Raw genomic sequence first — 11,563 nt, 5'->3', positions numbered from 1 at the left:
GGGGGGGAGGAACGAATGCCAGGCAGGCAGGCAGGCAGGCAGGCAGGCAGGCAGGCAGGCAGGCAGGTAGGCAGGCAGGCAGGCAGGCAGGCAAAGGAAAGGAAGGGTTTCGCGTCAGGAGCAGAGAAAAGCATCTCACCTGGTCGAGGTGCTTGACGTAGAAGGTTCCTGAGGAGTAGCTGGCAAAGTGACACTCGAGCTGGAAGATGCCGAGGAAGAGCGCGCGGTTTATGAGCTGACGGATGTGCTCGAGATCCTCGAGGAAGCGGAGCGAGGCTCTGGAGGAGACGTCCTCCACTCCGTTGATCCAGGCAATCTCATCCCCTCGCACGTCTGGCCTGTGCTTCTGGTCGCTCCCTCTGCCGATGTCTGCTTGTTTGAACAAGCCTCGCTCCTCCTTCTCCAGCATTTCTGTACGCATCTCCGCAACATGTTCCGGCGAGACAAAGTTGGGCACTACCACAATCCCATGGCGCGAGAGCTTCTCTACAATGCTCTCGGCAAGAGGCTGAGCTGCATCCGCTTGCTCTGCATCAACTAGCAGCTTCGAAGCAAAAGGATCCTTGAGAGGCTTGGCCGATATCGTAGGGCAAACTAAAGAATCACTTGATGCGGAGCTCGAGCTGAGAGTTTGTACGCAAGAGCATCTGGAAAAGACGTTAGCTCTCTCCCTCCTTAGCCGCTGGTTGAAGGGTGTGGTGTAATGGCGGTAGCTAGCCATGCATTGCAATGGCAGTCGCTGCCAGGCAAGAGAAGGAAGAAAGCTCTGGGTGAACTTCAGAGAGTTGAGCAGGAGCATGAGCTCGAGCAAGATCCTTGGAGTCTTGAGAACCAATGCAGCTGCTCTTCTCATCGCTCCTCTCGCCCGCCTCTCGCTCACGCAACCATGGCGCGGTTGCCCACGCGAGCTTCCAGCATTCCTCACTTTCCCCAACAAAGACTGCGAGAACGCAAAAAAACAAAATGTAAAGGTACCGGTACATGACAGTTGAAATATGACCATCCTACTGGTATTTTTGGAATTCTTTGCACGTCGATAGATGGGCGCCCCCTATGGGCTTTCCTATGCCCCAAACGGTCATATATTATGCCATATGAGGGCCGGGGGGGCCGGCCCGCGGCGCCGGCCGCCTCAGTGGCCCTGGCTGCATGCTGAGACGGACGGGCCCGGGCGTCGAGTCGTGGCCGCGCCAGATGCGCTGCAGCCGCGGCAGTGACAGCGGCACTGCCGTAGCCTCCTCATAACTTCGGACTCGCCGGGAGTTCCGGTCGGAAGTTCCGAACGGCGTCGGTCTTCCGAAGTTCGGTTCACGCCGGTCAGGCCCGGCTACTCGGATTCAAGTTCCGACTCCCGGACTCCGAGGCTCGGCGGCGGCGGATACAAAACTTGAAAACTTGTGCCAACCGTCTAAGACAAGACTGAGATATACGCCGCCGCCGCCCGGCGGCAGGGCCCGGTGCCGCGGCACTCGGCTGAGCGGCCGGGCAGCGAGCGGCGCCGTACGGCCAAAGTTAAGTTAAACTTGAATTCAGTCACGGACTGTGGGACCGCGAGGGGTCCAGGCAGTCTCAATAAAAGGGGTGGGGGTGGTTGAAGGGTACAGGGTTGGATCCGTGAGGGTCCATGACTTGGCCGCGGCCGTGTTCTGGTCGAAACACCGGTGTTCCCTCCCCACCCTGTACCCCCTCATCTGAAGGAAATAATTGGGAAAATGAGGGGTAGTCGATTCCTGAAAGCACCTGGCCACATCTGAAAATTTCTCCCTCCCGGCCCGCACAAACGATTGCAAGCTCCCACTCTCAACTCGTTGCCACTGATCTGATCGTCGACTCGATCATCTTGTCCACTTGACCTGTTCTGTTATCGATCCCTTCCCTCTGCCTGCCTGCCTGCCTGCCTGCCTGCCTGCCTGCCTGCCTGCCTGCCTGCCTGCCTGCCTGCCTGTTTGTCCCTCCCTACCTTTCCTTACTTGTTCAGATCTCTGCCTTACATTTCACTCGCCCTTGCGCATTCAGAATCATTCACAAACATGGAGATTTCATTTCAGAGACATTGGAACGACAAGTACAGCAACAGTGAACAAGAAAAACTGGGCTGGTACGAACGGGTCCCTCAGCCTTCTCTGGACCTCATCCAAGAGTGCCAAGTTGACAAGTCTTGTCGGGTCCTGGATGTTGGTTCCGGGTCTTCAGTGTTGATCGACTACCTTCTTGAGGCCGGATACACCAACCTTACTGCTGTGGACATCAGCGAAGCAGCGCTCGACATCACTCGTCAACGCGTTGGGCAGAAAGGAGTCGGTCGGGTGGACTTTGTAGTGGATGACCTGACACATCCAACAAAGATGAAGGACATCCAGGATGTCATGATCTGGCATGATCGAGCTGTGCTGCACTTCTTTGTTAAGGAGGAAGACCGTGAACAGTATCGTAAGGTTCTTGACAGCTCCCTGATGAAAGGAGGATTCGCGATAATTTCCACTTTTGCCATTGGCGGAATCACCAAGTGTAGTGGGCTTGACGTCAAACAGTACTCGCCATCTTCCCTTTCAGAGTTTCTTGGCAAGGACTATGCGCTATTGAAGTCACACGACTTCACGTACATGACTACCTGGGGACAGGAAAGACCGTTCATTTACTGTATCTTCAAAAAGCTTGTTTGAGGTCTCGACCACGCACACGGCCACCAGTTCGGTTTGATTTCGCATAAATTTAACTAGTCTGAATGAAAAGGCTTGACAAAGACACAACTGAGTTCAGGCCGCGCTGCCGCTCTCTGACTCAGTGAACTTCCGAGTTTGGACTGACTTCGGAAGCGCCCTGAGCGGCACCGGCCCGCGCGGCAGCCGATGCCGCCGCTAGTGCCAGATGCCAGATCGGACCATGACTCAGACCGTAACATTTCAGTCAGGCTGCACTGCAATCATGGCAAATCATCATGACTGATCATCGGAGTCGCATGCCACGGTCACTCCCGAGTCCCGGGCGAGCCCCGTTGCTCGCCGAGTCGGACTCCGAGGCTCCGGGAGCCTCGGGGCTCACCGCACCGCGCAGCGGGGCCGGCGGCCGGTCCGTGTCCGACGTCTAAGCGGCGGCCGTCGGCGGCGTCAGACGGTCGGTCGGTCCGACCGTCGGACCGTACACTGGCACCGTGAACGGCGGCCCCGGCGTGGCCGTGGCACGGACTGAAGGCTTCCGAGTTCGGGCCCGGGCCGCGCCCTCGGCCGAGCGAGCCGCTCCGCCGAGCCTCGGAGTCGGACTCGGAGTCCGACGGTCACCGGGTCGAACCGTGGGCCCGGCCGCCGGGCCGGGCCGAGTCCGGTACTCCGTACGGTCCGATCCGGCGGGTCATCCGCTAGCTCAGCGGCTCCCGACTCGCTGAGTCCGGACGGTCCGGCGTTGAAGTTGTATGTTTGGTGACCCTTGGTGACCCGGCCGGACCCATAGTAGGGTACGGTACTCCACACGCTACACCCCTGTTTTCGAATTAAGACCCTTTATGTTGGCAAACAAGCCAGGAGATATCATTTGGGTGTTTTCTTAAGAGGTCAATTGAAAGATCTTTGTAGTAGAGAGGGGAGGGTAGAGGAGCAAAGAATGAAATCTTCCTGTTTCTCTCCTACGCCTCTTGCCTGGGCGAGCAAGGTTTAGAAATTTGACTATATTAATGAATTTGATTTGTCTAAGCAAGGTACCCATGTAGGAATAAAACATAAATAAACCTATATGAAATTAGTTCCATGTACCGTGGTAGGGGGAATAGTTTTGACTATATAGCTTAAAATCTTTAGAAACTTCACTATAGAAGGGGATCCTGATAGTCGAAACGATCCATTAATACATCTCTTCATGTCAAGAATGTCAGCCTCCTTTTCGAAAAAGATACTTTTGGCCCAACATGTATGACCCACCTACCCCTTCTTTCTCCCCCATTCCCCTTTAGAACACCCGTACGTACCCCACCCTTTATCCCCCTTCCCTTTCTTGTGAAGGTTCTCCTCCACCCCAAACTTGTAAGGCCTGCGCCGTGTCTTGGAATATTCTGTCTCTGCTCTGCTTGCTCTGTCGGCCTAGTGCACTGCTACACTCTGCTACCCCTTTTCTCTTGATTGGTTTGCTCTCTCCGTTGCTCGATACTCCTGCACATTCCAGAAGGCTGATTTAGTTGCTTTCGCTTCACCGCTAGAGGTCTGTTGGTGTCTAGTCACTCTTTGATCCATATTTTCTGCACACATTGCTGGCCATTCAAAAATCGCACGCCATTTTGCTGGCAAATTCTGCAGTGCCATTGCGCAGATCGGAGTTGAGTGAAGGCCAAGGGCTAGCCCAATGAAAGATTAGCCCGGCAGCTCCTACCTCGGTAAAAGGCTCTGCGAGTATGCACTTGATTCAAGCCGAAAGCTCGATGTCGGACGTGTATGCCGATCAAGACTACATCAATGCGACAAAAGGGCTGATGATGTATGAGGGCCATCATCGTTGGAGTGTCGAAACTCTCTTCTCGTGGGACAGCGATGCGAGGAAGGAGCAGATCGATTCGAACTCGCCAGCAGAAACTCTTTCCAGCAAGCTGATGAAACAAAGACTCGGGAATTTGAGCCAACAGTTTGCTAAGAGGGATGCGAACCAGGACCAGAAGTCATGGGCCAGCGTTTTCTTTCGGGAGAGGCTTGTGAAATCTTTTAGGAGCAGACTGTTACCAACCCAAGAGGCACCCATTCTTTCTTTGAAGCAGGGCCCATGGGAGATCCTCGGAGCTCCGCAAGAGGACAAGTTGTCTTCGATGCAACAAGTCCATCCCGTCTTCTCTCTGAAGAGATCTCAACCGTTTGACACGAGCAAGGGTGTTGTTTGCCTTCGAAAGAACGGAATAGACTTCACTTACTCCATAGAAACGGGTCGGGACAGCTCGCGACAGAAAGCCCCTCTGAATTGCCGTGATGTGAGTGTTGGCAACTCTTCAGGGGATGAGACTCTGCTTAAGGACTCTGCGCGCCATCCGTTTGGGGGAAGGAAAGGGGCCAGGGCACGGATGTTTGTGGGGATTCTCGAGTCATTATTCCGCCTGAGAATGCGGGGGGGTTTCTAGTTGTTGTTTCGTTCTCAGTGCATGTGGCGTTGTATTTTATGGAAGTAAAGGCATGATAATAGTGGTTTTCGAGAACATCGGACGATCAAGTACGACGGTACTTAATTTGACTCTGAGTCCGAGCGAGGCCGTAGTATGGCCTGAGAGGTGCACCGTAGTCACTACCGCCCGGCGTGAGGATACGAGCGGCCTGAGTAAGATCATAGTACCCGGCGGCGTGCAATGATTGGTTCTCGCTGTGCCTTTTCTCTTCTCGGGCAGAGTCGCCCGTTTGAGGCCGGTCACACCGGCCGGCGAAGGAGTCAGTGTCAGTGGAGTCACTGGTCAAGCCTCCTCGACTCTCCTGCCATGATTTTCCTCGTACGAGTACCATACTTAGTCATGGCGGTCACAGGGTTGAAAGCAACTTGGCAAGTTTCCCTGACCCGGCGTCCCGCGGCCGCCCGGGGGCCGGCGGCGCCGGCCCGGCCGGCACTGTAAGGAACCACGGTAGTTCCTTGTATGCAATTGTGGTAGAAGGAACCGGCAAATTTTGCGAAGAGGCGGGTGCGTAAAGGAGATCATGGAGGAAGGAAAGAGGGAGGGAGAGGGAAAGTGAGGGCAGCAGACGTCACTCCAGACGAAGGAGGAGAGAAACAAGTGCAGTCTATCTCATGGCAAACGCATGCTTCATCTATCTCATGGCAGAGACAAGGCATGGAGGGTTGTCAAGGATATTGGATTGGAGGGAGTTGTTTTTGTGTGAATGTTTGCCTCGCGATCTTATCTAGTCAGCGTCAAGGTTCTGATCTTGCCGTATTTCCAGCGATGGTCCCTGTCAGTAGGAGTCAGCTCCTGCTCATTGGGATCGCGGCCATGTGCATCGGGCTAGTAGGATACTTGCAAAAGGTATGTTGTGGCTGCTCCTAATACTCGCTCATGATCGATATGCAGAGCCAGACGGTATTATATCAGCTCAATGGTGACAGACAGGTAAGTTCCGATGAGATGGAGCTGTGCGTGTTTTCTGCTCACTTGCTCTGCTGTCTTGATGAAATCTCCGTAACGTATCATCTCAGGACCAATCCATGGCCATCAAAGACTCCACAAGCTTCATGTCCAACCTGCTGGGCGAGTTGGAGGGCGAGAAGGTACGCCGTCGATCTGCTGAACAGCTGCTACCTCCTGATCATGGCGGACGCTGTTGTCGCATCTGAACTTTCCTTACAGAGCGAGCAGCGGAAAGCGAGGAGCCAGCAGCTGTCATTCAAACGGAAATGGTGGGAGTGCAAAGGACACAGCTGCGATACCCCCAGCATTCCAGACGAGCATGGATGGAGCATGGGAGCGCACGAGAAGTACGAGTCCCATCCTTGCCTCCATCACAATTGCCATGAACCCTCCAAGCAAATCTGGAACGGCAACGGGGAGACTGTGGCTGGCAAAGAGGCGCCCAACGTAGGAGACAAGTTTAGCAGGTTCGGAGGGCGCGGGAGAGGATGGGCGGGGTATGATGCCAACAACCGCAACGCTAAGAGAGAGATGGCAAGGGAGCTCGGGGGGCAGAGCAGGGGGGGGATGGAGGGCGACGGGTACCACGACCCCCTCCATCGGCAGCCCTTCTACGGGGGTGGTCTTGGGAATCTCAAGTTTATGAATCCGGGGAGCTCGGTTCGAGTCCAGCACAGAGGCATCGGGATCCAACAGTGGGATACGGACGGGGAACGGTTGCCGCCGCCGGAGAAAATTCCCATCAAGCCGGTCAAGGCAGACCCCCATGAAGGTTTGCAGGACTATCTGGACTCTCAGATTGACCCGCAGGTCGACGAGGTGGTCCAGGAGGAGGTGAAGCCAGTTGCCCCTGCTGGGAATCAAGACAGCTCTGCAAGTGTTGCTGCCCAGTCGTCCTCCCCTCGGCAGTTCTACCAGTCGAGGAAACTTGGCTCCAAGATCCTGGGCGATGGTTCCAAGGTGCTGGAGTCGATGCCCGAGTACAACAAGGAGGAGTGGAAGGAGGGGAAGCTTGTGAAGGTGTGTGACGGCACGGGCTGCCACTGGCAGAAGATCGAGGACGGGTCGATGGACACCAAAGGCCTTCCTTGGGACTTCAACGTCAACAACAACCATGATAGCGCGGAGACAGACGCGGGCCGGCCGGATGTTGCTCATTACCCTGTCACTGACTTCTCCTCCAAGGGCCCGGGAGACCGGTTGGAGAACGGGAAGGTGCTGAAGCCCGGGGTTGTGAGGGTGTGCGATGGATTAACGGGGTGCAAGGACGAGCTGGACTTTCATCATTTGCAAGAGGGGGAGGGGAAACGAGCTGGAAAGGGGGGACAGGAGCAGTCAGAGCTGGAGGGCTCGGCGGTGCAGCGATCTGTACAGTATGTGAAGGACTTTGGAAAGTCGGAGAACAGCACCAAGCTGAGTGTTGAAGTCGTGCATGACGCGCTGTCCTCTGTCGGCCTCAACGTTTCAGCTGACAAGGTGGAGCTGGCAGGGATGTCGTGGTGCTGCCTCGCTGACGTTGCTGCTGCTCCAGATCCGTATGGAGGCTGTCGAGCTGGGAGGAAACCCTGTAAGTTGACAAGGAGGGGGGGGAAGGAGGGAGGGAGGGAGGGAGGGAGGGAGGGAGGGAGGGAGAGGGAGGGAAGGAGGGAGGGAAGGAGGGAGGGAGGGAGAGGGAGGGAGGGAGGGAGGGAGATGTTTGCGCTTCTCATGCTTTGTTCGCAGGAGGATCTTAGCGACGAGACCCTGGAGAAGATCGTGGAGAACAAGGTTGTTGCTTGGAGCGGCGACGGGTTGGAGAGAGCAGGAGAGGACAGGACAGGAAGACAGAACGAGAGAGGGAGGGAAGAGAGGAGAGCACAAGGAGTAGGGGTTCAGAGGAGGATGATCAATTTCTTCATCCTTCCCTTCAAAACCTCATGAAATGATCTGGACTGACTTTCTCTGCAGCTGCAGCAATCGGATGTTTCGTCTGCAGATGGCAAGGTACCTCCGACTCTTTGACAGCCACCATGGGCCCTGACGGACCCTCAGGTCCTCCAGCCATCGGCTGCTGCGGACCTTCACTACCTCCATGTGATACTTGACATCCATGGTCAAACTTCCGACCAAGTTCTTACTCGAAGTAGTAGAAACCTTGCCCCTGCTCCCCCTCCTGCTCCTGCTCCCCCTCCTGCTCTCCTCCCTGCTCCTGCTCTCCCTCCTGCTCCTGCTCTCCCTCCTGCTCCTGCATTCTTTTTCCTTGCCCTCATTGACGCTGCTGATGCAGTCGACAAGCTCAAATCCGCCTTGTCGGCGGCTCTTGACCTTGGGAGGCAGACGGACGTGGATCACGAGGTGAGGAAGAGAGCGAGAAGATGGAGTGGTCGACAGGAGGGAGAGGAGAGGGAGAGGGAGATGCAGAGCGGAGATGCGAGAAGAGAGCAGATGAGAGAGCAGAGGAGGAAAGCAACAGGCAGGAAGAGAGGGCTGATGGTGCAACAGGTCCTCGCCAAGAGCCTGGGGGGCAAGCCAGAAGACTGGATCATCATTGACAAGATCGACAACCTCAACTGCACCGGTCGGTCACGTTGATCTTATTGAAGAATGTTATCTGCTCAGATGTCTTGTGCTGTATCTCGTTGTTTTTACTCGCTTTTCAGCGTTCTTCAGTCTGTTTGACATGCTTTACTGATGTTGAGCTTTGCAGATCCCCTCGTTTGCCAAGATCTTGGGAGAAGACGGTGATAAAAGCTCACATAGTGTATCACAGGAGATGACAACATGTTTATTCTTGTACATGTTTCTCTTATGCATGTCTCGCATATCATCGCACTCCACCAACAATGTCGTGCGTGATCTTTAATGCTGTGCAACGCAGACGCCTTCTTTCTGTGGAGGAGCCAGATATCGAAACATGGGAGAAGGTGAAGTTGCACAAAGATTTCGTGAAGGCGGACAGATTGACAAAGATGGCAGGAGATCACAAGTGAAGCAAAGAAGCTTCAAACAAGGGGGAGGTCGACAAGAGAGGAGGTGAGGACAAGTTGATCTTCGGACACAAGACAACCTGAAATGTTTTCTCTCCTCCTTCCACCTGTCTTCTTCGCTCCTCGTTCGCATCCGCCCTTCTCATTGTTTGTCTCCCCGCTCCAAACTCTCTCTGCTTGAAGATTCAGCACGACTCAAGGTGAGCTGTTGTTGTCGATCTTCTTGTCTGCTCACAAAGGTGTCAGGATGTCACAAAAGTCCAGCAAGCTCTTGAGGGAGGTGATGGCAAAGCTGAGGCATGTGGTAGATCAAGAGAAGGTAAGAGCATGAATCCGCGATGAAGATATGAATGTTGCTTATGAACACGGTGGTGGTCGTGGTGGTGGTGGTGGTGGTGGTGATGATGATGATGATGATGATGATGAAAATCATGATCAGTTTGAAGATGACGATGGTCTTTCACAGAAGAAGCAATCTATCTCTACCTCCCATCTTCATTCTGATGAGAAACAAGACCGCATTACACATCTCAAGCAATCCATCGAAAAGTTCAAAGTCAGTCCGGCTGCTCTTCAGCTTTCATTTTTGCTCATGCTACATCAGATGCAGGCGATGAAATTCAAACGGGTAGAATCAAAGCTGAAGCAGGAAGAGGAAGAGTCTGTGGAGGTATCCTACCCTTGCCTTGCGTCTCTGGTCCTTTGTCGTCCCCCCTCTCTCCTCTCTCCTCTCTCCTCTCTCCTCTCTCCTCTCTCCTCTCTCCTCTCTCCTCTCTCCTCTCTCCTCTCTCCTCTCTCCTCTCTCCTCTCTCCTCTCTCCTCTCTCCTCTCTCCTCTCTCCTCTTCCCACCTGTCCGCTCTTCTTTTCCTCCCCCTCTGTACGTTTCTCCTCTGCTCTCCTCTGCTCTTTCTTCTCCTATTCAGTTGACTTGTCAGGTGGGGCTACACATTTACGTCTCGAGGCGGGACGACTTGTCAACCGTCTTTCGCGCCCTCCAGCTGGCTGTCACCTCGGGGGAGCTGAATCGACAGCTGGCAATCCGAGGATTTGTGGGATCACCGTTGCCAATCAGGTGGGAAGAGATGAAGGAGGAGGAGAAAGGGGACGAAGAGCAGGAGCAGGAGCAGGAGCAGGAGCAGGAGCAGGAGCAGGAGCAGGAGCAGGAGCAGGAGCAGGAGCAGGAGCAGGAGCAGGAGCACAGGGCAAACAAATAAGAAAGAAGAAGCGACAAACAGAGCAGGAAGGAGGGGATGGGAAGGAGTTGAGGGAAGAGGAAGGATACTGTCCTGGATTTTGTCTGACTTGGATTTTGTCGTTCCTTCAGGGTGGGGCTCTACCGTCAGGCCCGAGGGTTCAGCCCTGCAGGGAGCTGCGAGCTAAATTGTCACCGAGACTGCGGGAGTTTTCCTCTTCAGCCCTGCGCGCCTCGGGTGAGAGATCATGAGAACCTTGAAGCCCTGTCCTCCCTTGCTTTTCACGCCTTGCTCGCCCTTCCTGCCCACTCTCCCCTCCCCTCCCCTCCCCTCCTCTCTTCTCCCCTCCCCTCTCCTCTCCTCTCCTCTCCTCTCCTCTCCTCTCCTCTCCTCTCCTCGTTTCTTCGTCTCTCTCCTCTTCTCCTCTTCCCCTCACTATCTTCTTTCTTCTTGTCTTCTCACTCCTCCTCATGGTTTCTACTTCAGGTTGTCATCGGCGATCAATTCATTGGAGAAACCTCGATTGTTAGCTTTGACCGCAAGCAGGTTGGAGAAATCTTCTTCATCGAAATCCCTCCCTCCATCACGACCAACCCCTCATTTCCCTCTCTTTCTCCTCCTCTTCCTCCTCATCCTTGTTCATTTCCTTCTACTCCTTATTCCTGACCTCATCCCCGTCCTTGTTTTCTTCTTCACCTTCCCTGGGTTGTTTCTGCCTCCTTTCTTTCTCTTCCTCCTTCTCTGCCTGCTCGTGATGTCTGCCTCCTTCCAGCCTGTGGAGATCTTGCCTGGGAGGGAGGGAAATGCGCAGCTTCATTTCCGATACACGCTTGACGGTAGGAGGGGAGAGGGGATGTGAAGAGGGGAGACAGAGGCTTGAGGGAGGGGTGGGGGTGGGAGAAGGGAGTGGCAGTGGATGTGAAAGTGCGAGCAGGAACGGAACCTTCCTGCGGCAAGCTTGAGTGTGACGTACTGAAATGCACTCGCATCGGTAAGTGCAAACGAAGTAGAAGAAGACCACGCTCTCCGAGCGGGTTGAGAACAAAAGCGCGCTCGGCATCCTGCGCGCTGTCATGCAAGGAGCAGGATCGATCCTTACGAGGGCAGGGTGGGACTTGAGGAACAGGAAAGATCATTTAGAGGACAACGATGATGTTTCGTACTCTGCTGTGGGGGCGAGGGGGTGTTTGTGACTCGTTTTTTCTCACCCAAGCCCGTCGCCCTTGAGTACAGCCTGTACGATGGGAGTGAGATGATGGAGGAGTGTACGACCATCTACGAGGAGTTTGACGTCACTGCCTGTGGCAACACCTCCCTTCCTCTC

At 54.7% G+C, this 11,563-nt stretch overlaps 5 protein-coding genes across 5 annotated transcripts in view; 4 read left to right on the top strand and 1 right to left on the bottom strand.

Annotated features, from left to right (window-relative positions):
* GUITHDRAFT_111335 (hypothetical protein) overlaps window positions 1–799 on the bottom strand; it is a gene marked incomplete at both ends in the record, with an annotated part of 1,172 nt that extends 373 nt beyond the window's left edge. The window contains one exon of the mRNA XM_005829580.1: window positions 140–799. Within this exon, the coding sequence (XP_005829637.1) occupies window positions 140–799 (660 nt within the window). The remainder of the gene's footprint in view (window positions 1–139) is intronic.
* A 1,231-nt stretch (window positions 800–2,030) lies between these two features.
* On the top strand, window positions 2,031–2,663 carry GUITHDRAFT_111334 (hypothetical protein; the record flags this gene model as incomplete). The annotated part of the gene is made up of 1 exon (XM_005829579.1): window positions 2,031–2,663. The coding sequence occupies one exon, from the start codon at window positions 2,031–2,033 to the stop codon at window positions 2,661–2,663; it is 633 nt and encodes a 210-aa protein (XP_005829636.1).
* A 1,420-nt stretch (window positions 2,664–4,083) lies between these two features.
* On the top strand, window positions 4,084–5,153 carry GUITHDRAFT_153500 (hypothetical protein). The gene has a single exon (XM_005829578.1). It carries the CDS (start codon window positions 4,379–4,381, stop codon window positions 5,087–5,089), a length of 711 nt encoding a protein of 236 aa, XP_005829635.1. The 5' UTR covers window positions 4,084–4,378; the 3' UTR covers window positions 5,090–5,153.
* A 791-nt stretch (window positions 5,154–5,944) lies between these two features.
* Window positions 5,945–9,048, top strand: GUITHDRAFT_111332 (hypothetical protein; the record flags this gene model as incomplete). Its single annotated transcript, XM_005829577.1, has 11 exons — window positions 5,945–5,977; window positions 6,148–6,219; window positions 6,299–7,555; window positions 7,611–7,646; window positions 7,802–7,846; window positions 8,027–8,062; window positions 8,111–8,171; window positions 8,346–8,413; window positions 8,561–8,636; window positions 8,766–8,799; window positions 8,937–9,048. The coding sequence occupies 11 exons, from the start codon at window positions 5,945–5,947 to the stop codon at window positions 9,046–9,048; spliced, it is 1,830 nt and encodes a 609-aa protein (XP_005829634.1).
* A 516-nt stretch (window positions 9,049–9,564) lies between these two features.
* On the top strand, window positions 9,565–11,221 carry GUITHDRAFT_164067 (hypothetical protein; the record flags this gene model as incomplete). The annotated part of the gene is made up of 7 exons (XM_005829576.1): window positions 9,565–9,601; window positions 9,650–9,715; window positions 9,982–10,118; window positions 10,371–10,476; window positions 10,726–10,785; window positions 11,012–11,075; window positions 11,174–11,221. Coding segments are annotated over exons 2-7 (480 nt in total), but the record flags the coding sequence as incomplete, so codon positions are not given.
* Between the last annotated feature and the right edge of the window lie 342 nt (window positions 11,222–11,563).

This window comes from Guillardia theta (genome assembly GCF_000315625.1).
Source record: "Guillardia theta CCMP2712 unplaced genomic scaffold GUITHscaffold_51, whole genome shotgun sequence".
Classification (NCBI taxonomy): Eukaryota; class Cryptophyceae; order Pyrenomonadales; family Geminigeraceae; genus Guillardia; species Guillardia theta.
This window is presented reverse-complemented; position numbering and strand designations above follow the sequence as displayed.

Coding starts and splice junctions, on each gene's coding strand:
- GUITHDRAFT_153500 (XM_005829578.1), top strand. CDS start 4,379: ATGCACTTGATTCAAGCCGAAAGCTCGATGTCGGACGTGTATGCCGAT.